Here is a 9,643-nt window from a genome sequence, read left to right on the forward strand (position 1 = left end):
TATAATAGATTAAAATGTCTTTATTGCACCAATTATGAAAAATTATTATGGGCAAAATACAGTTAAAACAAGCAAAATATTTCAGCAAGAAATAAAGTGCACAGCTTTGCACTCCTAAAAAATCTATATAGTGTATAGAAGATAGGCTATAAAGGGCTATAAAGTTTAGTTTATGACCAGGGAGGTTGTTCAGAAAGGATGATAGTTGAAAGGAAACTAACCTTTATTGAACTTCTCTCTGGGATCAGAAACTATACTATGGGCTGGGTGTGGTGGCTCACACCTGTAATCCCAGCAGTTTGGGAGACCAAGGTGGGCAGATCACCTGAGGTCAGGAGTTCAGGACCAGCCTGGCCAACATGGTGAAACCACATCTCTACTAAAAATATAAAAATTGGCTGGGCGTGGTGGCAGGCGCCTGTAATCCCAGCTGCTAGGGAGGCTGAGGCAGGAGAATTGCTCCTGGAAGGTGGAGGTTGCAGTGAGTCGAGTTTGCGCCATTGCACTCCAGCCTGGGCAACAAGAGCGAGACTCCCTCTCAAAAAACAAAAAAAAAAAACTGTGCTTTTTCAAATATCTCATTAATCTTCACAACAATTCTGTGGGGGTATATATTATTTGCTCTTGTTTTTAAGATTAGAAAACTAAAACTCAGAGAAGTTAAGTAATCTTTCCAAAGTGACACAGCAAATACATAAATGACAGAGCTAGGATTCAAGCCCCAGTTTTTCTGGCTCCAAAGCCATATAAGCTTTCTGCTACATGTTGCTGTCCACTGCCTGCCACTCTAACCATGATTAGTGTTTTTCATTATTATTATTTTTTTAGTGCCTTGTTCATTAAAAGGACTTTCTGATTTCCTTCCTTGCATTGTCCTCATGTCACTGTTCTTGTTGTTACTTTTACAGGCTCATATCTGGTGTTAGTCGGCCAGATGAGGTGCTCGAGTGTATTGAAAGAGGAGTAGACTTATTTGAGAGTTTTTTCCCTTATCAAGTAACAGAGCGGGGATGTGCCCTGACTTTCAGGTTTGATTACCAGCCGAATCCTGAAGAGACACGTAAGTCTTTTGAAGTTTATCTCTTATCCTTAAGTTTCTTCCATTTCCTATTAATTTTTGGCTTGAGTCACAAGACAGAAATATGTATATATAAAGCCAGTCTTTTACAAAACTACATTTCTGTTTCTTATCTGTGTGCTCTGGCATGTTGGCACACAAATCCAGGTACTTAATACTATACATGTAGCTCATCAATATTAGGATGTGATTTTACAGTGAAAAGAACCAAGAAAAACAAAACCTCCTCTGTTAACAGCCTGAAAAAAGAACATTCAGAGTGAATTGTGATGAAAATCATAAGAAAACCTTTGAACTGCTTGGTAAAAGTTAACTTGTTTTCTCACAAAAGAGTTTTTGTCTTTGCTTTGCAAACCCTATGCTATTAAAATACAGGGAGACTCACGATCCTCTGGTCCTGGTGTTACTTCTTGCATTTTTTTTTTTTTAATATACCAAGCTTTGAAAGCTGTTTTCTCTGCTAATGTTGCTTTGAAGGACTGCCATTTTCTTTTATTGTTTAGTTATCCAGAAGTTAAGAAAGTCAGTTTCGGATTCTAATACTTAACTGGAGGTAGAAAAGGAGCTAGGACACAGACTTTGGGCTGGAGTTGCTTGAAGTAGGTTTTCAGGAGAGTGTGTCCTGCCCAGTCTTCCCTCTGGCTTTCAGAAATGACCTTTCCTTTCCTTTTCCTGCTGTCCTTGGAACTTTTCCTTAACCACATCAACCTTACATTTGAATAGGACCAGAAACTTCCTTAAAGGTTCATTTTATTCCTCACAGGTAACTAAAATTTCATTCAGATGTTATACTTTTATGAAGCAACTTAACCATTAATCTAAGTGGAATTACTCCTGGAAACAAAATAAATCAAGTTGATAAAATTCTTAAATATATAGGAGGTCAATTTTACTGTCCTTTTAGACAGACCAGAATATAATGTATGTGGATAGGTATCCATTAACACTATAAATTTTCACATCTTCATTTACAAACTGAATTATTTCCACCAGAACAGGGGTAACTGTTAGTCATTCAGTACCAGGAATATGCAGAGCTCTAAAAAGAACCTGATTTGAGTTCTCTGTAATGAACAAGGTCATTTTTGGCCAGAGAAAGCCAAGTTTCTTCATGATTAGGAAAAAGGAAATAGTTTGAATGTTTAAACAAAGTATTATTAACTCTGTGTGTGTAGTAAATTAAAGTCCTTTGCCAGTTACATAGTGAAAATTCCAAAGAAATTACTTGGCAGCAATTCTCCCAAATGACAAGAGTTTTCCGAAATGTCAGGCCTTAAAAATTTTTTTTTTTTTTCAGAAATAGGGTCTCACTCTGTTATCCAGGCTGGAGTGCAGTGGTGTGATTATGGCTCACTGCAACCTCAAACTCCTGAAAAAAGAACATTCAAAGTGAATTATGATGAAAATTATAAGAAAACCTTTGAACTGCTTGGTAAAGTTTAATTTATTTAACTTTAATGGGCACAAGCCATCCTCCCACCTCAGCCTCCCAAGAAGCTGGGACTACAGGTGCATGGCACCATGCTCGGCTAATTTTTAAATTTTTTGCAGAGACAGGATCTTGCTGTGTTGCCCAGGCTGGTCGTGCACTCCTGACCTCAGGCGATCCTCCTGCCTTAGCCTCCCAAAGTGCTGAGATTATAGGCGCGAGCCACTGCAGCCAGCTGAGGGCTTCATTATGGTTTCCCACACCAGCATGCAAATTTATGGGAACAAAATTATAATAGCTCTGTGCCCAGTGCTCAGGTCGCTTCTCTTATTCCTTTGACCTTGATAAAATTACCCTCTTAAGACCACCTGTTCTTCTCCTGGGACCAACACTGAGGTTTGTTATCATTTGTTCCCAAAATACCCCTTAACTACTTGTCCCTGTTCCAGGCAGTTGGCTTTTTGTAGAGTAGCTGGTGTTTCTTTTGCTGTGCAAGGAATGTTTCTTCTTAAAGCAGAGAAGGGAACAATTCAGGTTGCCATTTGATTCTGTGTAGTCTGGGTTCCCCAGAGGGCCAGAGTCTCCATATAGAATACATACATTAAAACCATGTTCTACTTCAACCTATTTGGAATATAGGTAGTTCAAAGCCCATTTTATTTGCATGTACATTATGATAAGGGATAGTGATAACCCCACCAAACACACACACACACACGCACACACACAACCAACTGTTAACTTTTGTTGGTTTATTTATTTATTTTGCCCAGGCTGGTCGTGTACTCCTGACCTCAGGCAATCCTCCTGCCTTAGCTTCCCAAAGTTTTGGGATTATAGGCATGAGCCATCACGCCTGGCCACCAATGTTTTTAAATTATTTCTTGATGGTACGGTTATATGTTATATACTTATAACTATAATTTGCTTAGATATTATTGAATCTCTAAATTGTTTTGGTGTTGTAGATAAGAGGACAGCGACCATCTTGGAGCATATTGCTGTTTTCCTTTTCTTGTGTGATTTCCTTAAGATAAATTCTCAGGAGTGAAATTACAGAGTCAAAGATCATGAAATAATAACTAAAATAAAATATTTCCAATGGCCACTTCTTACCTGATCATCATTCAAGGCTTTTTGTTGGTTTGTCCTTCAGTACTACAACAAAATGGAACACAAGAAGAAATAAAATGTATGGATCAAATAAAGAAAATTGAAACAACTGGTTGCAACCAAGAAATAACATCATTTGAAATTAATCTGAAGGAAAAAAAGTAAGAAATTTTTAAAAGTTTGGATTTTGCTTTCTGACTTCTGAATTTTAGTCTGTTTTAAAAGTTTATGGGACAATTCTCAATTTATGATTTCATAAAATATTAATAGTTGGGTATTATTTAGGCCTTCTCAAATTCGGTTTCAAAAAAAACTCTTTATTTTCTTCAGATGAATTGGTAGACTTTGTCTTGTCAGAAGACTAGAGCCAGGTAATGATTGCTTTAGAAAAGCTGACAGAAAGATTAGACCAAATCCATTGTTTGGCGTCTTTTATTCCTTTAGCGCATAATAAGGAGTTCAAGATAAAGCACAACATCGTTTTAAATTGTAGGGTGCTTAAGCCATCTTTGTTAGATACAGGCTATAAATCTTACATAAAATATTTATCTTTATAAAGAACAAGTTAAGAACAGATTGAATTGAATATCCCTTCTTCAAAATGCTTGGAACCAGAAGTGTTTCCGATTTCTTTTCTTTGTTGTTGTTGTTGTTGTTGCTGTTGCTGTTGTTGTTGTATTTGAGAACATTTGCATTATACTTACCTGGCTGAACATCCCTCATCTGAAATCTGAAATGCTCCAGTGAGCAGTTCCTTTGAGCATCATGTTAGTGCTCAAAAAGTTCTGAATTTTGGAGCATTTCACATTTTAGATTTTCATATTAGGAATACTGAACCCGTGTCTTATAATTTTTGTATTTGGCCAAAAGTGGTAATCATCAGTGAACCAGTGAGTGATTTTTCTTTGACTCTGATGCACTCACTTTAGTGCTGGGGTGGGTTTTTTGTCTTATGTAAAGGAAGGCCCTATGGCTTGTGACTTATGTCTATCTAGTGGTAGTACAGACTTGAGAGTTTATGAAAGAATGTGAAAAGCTGTGTTCTTACCCATATTCTGTTGGGACTCCTTTAATTGTAGGTCAGAAATGGTGATGTCTACCGCATTTGACTTCTTAAAAAACAGCCAAGGAGATAGATTTGTTTTTGTCTTTCTTTTACCCTTTTTTTTCTGTCATCCACTGGCTCTCAAAAGATTTATTTATGTTTTTAAAATTTTAGGATAATATAAATGGTTACTACTAAAATTCCCTTTATGTCATAGATTTAATTGGAAATCGTACTATTATAATTGGCACTAGACTTCTAAGTTTTTGAGATTTGTAGACAAATTCTAGCACTGCTCTTGACTGTGTGACTTTGGTCTGGTCAATTCACTTTTTTCTTTTTTTTTTTCTTTTTGAGACAGAGTCTAGCTCTGTCGCCCAGGCCAGAGTGCAGTGGCACGATCTCGGCTCACTGCAACCTCCGCCTCCTGGGTTCAAGCAATTCTCCTGCGTCAGCCTCCCAAGTAGCTGGGATTACAGGCATGCACCACCATGCCTGGCTAATTTTTGTATTTTTAGTAGAGACGGGGTTTCACCATGTTGGCCAGTCAGGGCTTGAACTCCTGACCTCAATCCACTTATTTTTAATAGTTGATTAAAGGTAACACCTGGCCAGGCATGGTAGCTCACATCTGTAATCCTAGCACTTTGGGAGGCTGAGGATGGAGGATCACTTGAGCCCAGGAGTTCAAGACCAGCCTGAACAACATAGCAAGATCCTGTCTCTAAAACAGATTATCCGGGTGTGGTGGGAGGCTGAGGTAGGAGGTTGCTTGAGCCCAGGAGTCCGAGGCTGCAGCATGCTATGATTGTGCCACTGCACTGCACTCCAGCCTGGGTGACAGAGCAAGACCCTGTCTCAAAAAAAAAAAGTTAACACCTATGCAGTGCTTAGGCTTAGTATGTGCCCAGCAGTGTCCAAGTCCTTTTACTATACTAATTCATTTCATCTTTGTAACAACTGTCTGAGATAGGCACTGTTATTACCTTTGGTTCATGGATGAGAAACAAGTCACAGAGAGATGTTAAGTGACTTGCCCAAGTGAGTTGTGAAGTCAGGAGTCAAATTCATGCAGGGTAGCTCCAGGACCCTCCCTCTCAACCCCCGTAGTTATCTTCATCTGTAGAATGACAATAAAAATAGTTATCTCCAAGAATGAATGCGAAGGTTAAATGAGACAGTGTATGTGAAAGTATTTGGTAAACTGCAAAAAGCTGTGTAAGTAGAAGTCTACCGTGTCTTTTGATAATAATTCTGGTGGTAAGTGGGAAAGAAGTGTCACTCACTTCTCTAAGTGTCCAACACTTAGAAGTGTTTCCTAACATTGTGTGCTTTTACTATGTGATTAGTAATACTCAACATGAGTGAGCGACCACATGAATTTCTTCTGATGCTCCTTTGTAACCCCAGACTCGGAGTTTGCATCAGTCAGAGAAAAACTCCAGGGTCTCCCTGACTCGTGTTCTTTGTTAACTTTTTTTTTTTTCTTTTTTGAGACGGAGTCTCACTCTGTTGCCCAGGCTGGAGTGCAGTGGCACGATCTCGGCTCACCACAACCTCTGCCTCCCGGGTTCAAGCGATTCTCCCGCCTCAGCCTCCCGAGTAGCTGGGACTACAGGCACGCGCCACCATGCTTGGCTAATTTTTGTATTTTTAGTAGAGATGGGGTTTTGCCATATTGGCCAGGCTGGTCTTGAACTCCTGACCTCGTGATCCACCTGCCCTGGCCTCTGAAAATGCTGGGATTACAGGCGTGAGCCACCACACCCGGCCCTTTGTTAATTTTTAACCATATTGCCATTTTAAGCAGCTGCACAGCACTGAACGTTTGCCAGTGATGTTGTTAACCACTGGTAACTTTACCGGCAGAATAGATAGCTGAGGTTGTGGATTTCTTGTATTCCATACTTTCTAGAATGTCACTGTGCCTTCTTTCTTAGGTACCAGGAGGACTTTAACCCGCTGGTGAGAGGATGTTCCTGTTACTGCTGTAAGAATCACACTCGGGCATACATCCACCATCTGCTGGTGACCAATGAGCTGCTGGCCGGAGTCCTGCTTATGATGCACAACTTTGAACACTACTTTGGGTTTTTCCATTCCATCCGGGAAGCACTAAAAAGTGACAAACTGGCACAGTTGAAAGAGCTCATCCACAGGCAAGCATCTTGAGATCTTGCAAATACAAGTCTTACTCCACACTGAGCCTGTACCACTGTTGTAACATGGGAAGACGTGAAGAAGAAATAATCTGAGCTTTAATTATTTATATTTGGACATAAGGTCTGCTAAAATGAAGAATATCTGTACCAAACTGCTCACATGAGGGTGAAGAGATTTCTTCAAAAGACTTAAATGACCTGGATTGATCGGAGAGAATTGAACTGTGACCTTTAAAACTTCTAGACTAATTCTTTTAGTTGATAGAGATTCATTTAGTCAAAGACAAAAGCTTTAACTGTGAGGGCACAACATTGAAGTGGGAGTGATTAGATTCTGAGGGACCAGTGAATTGGATTGAGGCTTGAGGGGAAATGGTGTGAGACGCATGGCCTCTGGACATATGCCTGTTGATTTGAGAAGAAATCTGGCTGGTTTGAGGGTTTCCTTTAGTTCACCCTCATACTCTCAGGAGACTCTTTTGGATACTTTTGTCTTCCACCCTGCCCTGGCAATGCAGCCAATCAGAAATGGCTCTTGTGACTTAACCGGGCTTGGATGTCTCTGGAATGTGGAGCTTGAACATTGCTTCTGTGATCATCTGTCCCAGGTCACACTCCTTCATTTGACCACATGGCCTATTTGCAACTTCTTTTTACAGCCAATGTAATTGCCTGTTGGAGCCAAAAGTTTGCCCAGCTGCTTTCATCTGGTTGTACAGATCCATTGTGGTCTGCCTTCCAGGCTCATTAGTAGTCTACGTAATAACTGAAGCCTTATCTCTTGTGAAGATTCATTCTCAATGTGTTCACTTGGACAGAGCCCTGCCTGGCCTAACAATTAGAGGATTAGTCTCCATCCTGCTCAGATATGACTCCTGGGCAATTCACTTAACTTCTCCATGGCTGTTTCCTGCTGAATAAATAGGGACAGGTATAATGGATAGGAATGAATGAACTTTTAAGATACTGTCTAGCTCTAAAATTTGAAGAACAAAAAGTTTTAGATTAGAATCATAGCCTTAATAGCCCTAATTGTCATCCTGGGAGACAGGCAACAGTAGAGATATTTGAGAGCCTAAAGAGAGGTTTGGCCTGTGGGTTTTTAAATGGTTATTGAATTGGTATCAGGAGATCCTGAGGCTAGTAGGGGAAGGTAATTCTTTCTAAGTTATCTCTATGTTTTTCAAGTTTTCTGTAAGGAACACACATACACCCACATGCACACACCATAGTTTTTATACAGACAGCAATAACAAAACCAAAAAGATGCCCCTTTTTTTGTAGGGGTAAGAAATACATTTGTTTTATACTTCTATGCTATATTTTGCTGTTCAAAATTTAGTGGGCATTACTTAATATTGTTTCTCATTATTTTGTGGCTGCTGTATGTTTTATGTGTTGGGAGCCCACTGTATTAGGCCATTCTTGTATTGCTATAAAGAAATACCTGAGACTGGGTAATTTGTAAAGAAAAGAGGTTTAATTGGCTCATGGCTTTGCAGGCTTTACAGGAAGCATGGTACTGGCATCTGCTTGGTTTCTGGGGAGGCCTCAGGAAGCTTACAATCATGGCAGAAGGTGAAGGGGGAGCAGGCACATCACATGACAAAAGCAGGAGCAAGACTCAGAGCAAGGAGTCACTTATCACCATGGGGATGGCCCAAGCCATTCATGAGGGATCCACCTTTGTGTTCCAAACACCTCCCACCAGGCCCCACCTCCAGCACTGGGGATTACTTTTCAACTTGAGATTTGGGTGGGGACAAATAGTCAAATTATATTACCCATCTATATGGTTTTCTTTTTCTTAGTATGGGAATGTCCATGAATAAATTCATGGGCATCCTCATAACTCTTCTATGAATGGCAAGGGGTACTTACGGAAAACAGTTTTCCAAGGATCTGATTGTTTTGAAATGTGTTGGATTGGACTTGTTCAAATGTTCATATTTTTGTTCAATGCTAAATGCATCGTTAGTGGAGTAGTGGTAAATATTCCAGAATCCATATGAAATTCATGAGTTTATTTATGTCTAAAACATTGAAAACTGTGTCCAATATTGTTCAGTTTCCTGGGTCTTTTTCTTATTAGTGCATTTGAGAAAAATATTCCTTTCCTTTATTGTAGTAAATCTATTAAAGGCAATAGCCAATAAAACATTTTTAATTTAAAAAATTTACTGTGTTTGGCTTTCTGTAAATGTAGTAGGTCTGTTAAACAAAATATTAAATTTTCATAGTACCAAAAATGTTCTAGAGATTTCTCATTGGAAGAAAAAAATGTTTATCTGTATTCATTGTTTTGAGAGCATCCATGATAAGTGTAAAATCCAAAAAGGAGATATTTAATTATATACATTATGAAGATTCCCTTATCTGTCTGTATTAGTCTATTCTTGTGTTTCTGTAAAGAAATACCAGAGGCTGGGTAATTTATAAGGGAAAGAGGTTTGTTTGGCTCACAGTTCTACAGGCTGTACAGGAAGCATGGCACCAGCATCTGCTCCTGGTGAGGGCTTCAGGAAGCTTACAATTGTGGTAGAAGGCAAAGGGGAAGCCGGTGTATCACATGGTGAGAGAATGAGGAGGTCCCAGACTCAAACAACCAGATCTCATGTGAACTGAGGGAGAATGCACTCATCTCCAAGGAGATGGTGTTAAGCCATTCACGAGAGGTGTACCCAGATACCTCCCGCCAGGCCCCACCTTCAATACTGGGGATTACATTTACCATGAGATTTGGAGGGGACAAACATCCAAACCGTATCACTTATCTCTTTAAGTTATATAATTACGAGCCTTAAGGCCATGCTAGC

General features: G+C 39.5%; 1 protein-coding gene across 2 annotated transcripts in view; it reads left to right on the forward strand.

Annotated features, from left to right (window-relative positions):
- The window catches only part of QTRT2 (queuine tRNA-ribosyltransferase accessory subunit 2), a 31,967-nt gene extending 22,964 nt beyond the window's left edge, over nucleotides 1-9,003 (forward strand). Inside the window, exons 7-10 of one of the 2 annotated variants that reach the window (XM_063630104.1) lie at nucleotides 909-1,060; nucleotides 2,376-2,510; nucleotides 3,664-3,781; nucleotides 6,606-9,003. In XM_063630104.1, coding sequence (XP_063486174.1) covers nucleotides 909-1,060; nucleotides 2,376-2,510; nucleotides 3,664-3,781; nucleotides 6,606-6,837 — 637 coding nt within the window. In that variant the 3' untranslated portion in view covers nucleotides 6,838-9,003. The remainder of the gene's footprint in view (nucleotides 1-908; nucleotides 1,061-2,375; nucleotides 2,511-3,663; nucleotides 3,782-6,605) is intronic. The other variant, XM_055259559.2, reaches the window with a different exon arrangement.
- Nucleotides 9,004-9,643: the final 640 nt, after the last annotated feature.

This window comes from Symphalangus syndactylus, chromosome 21 (assembly GCF_028878055.3).
Source record: "Symphalangus syndactylus isolate Jambi chromosome 21, NHGRI_mSymSyn1-v2.1_pri, whole genome shotgun sequence".
Lineage (NCBI taxonomy): Eukaryota > Metazoa > Chordata > Mammalia > Primates > Hylobatidae > Symphalangus > Symphalangus syndactylus.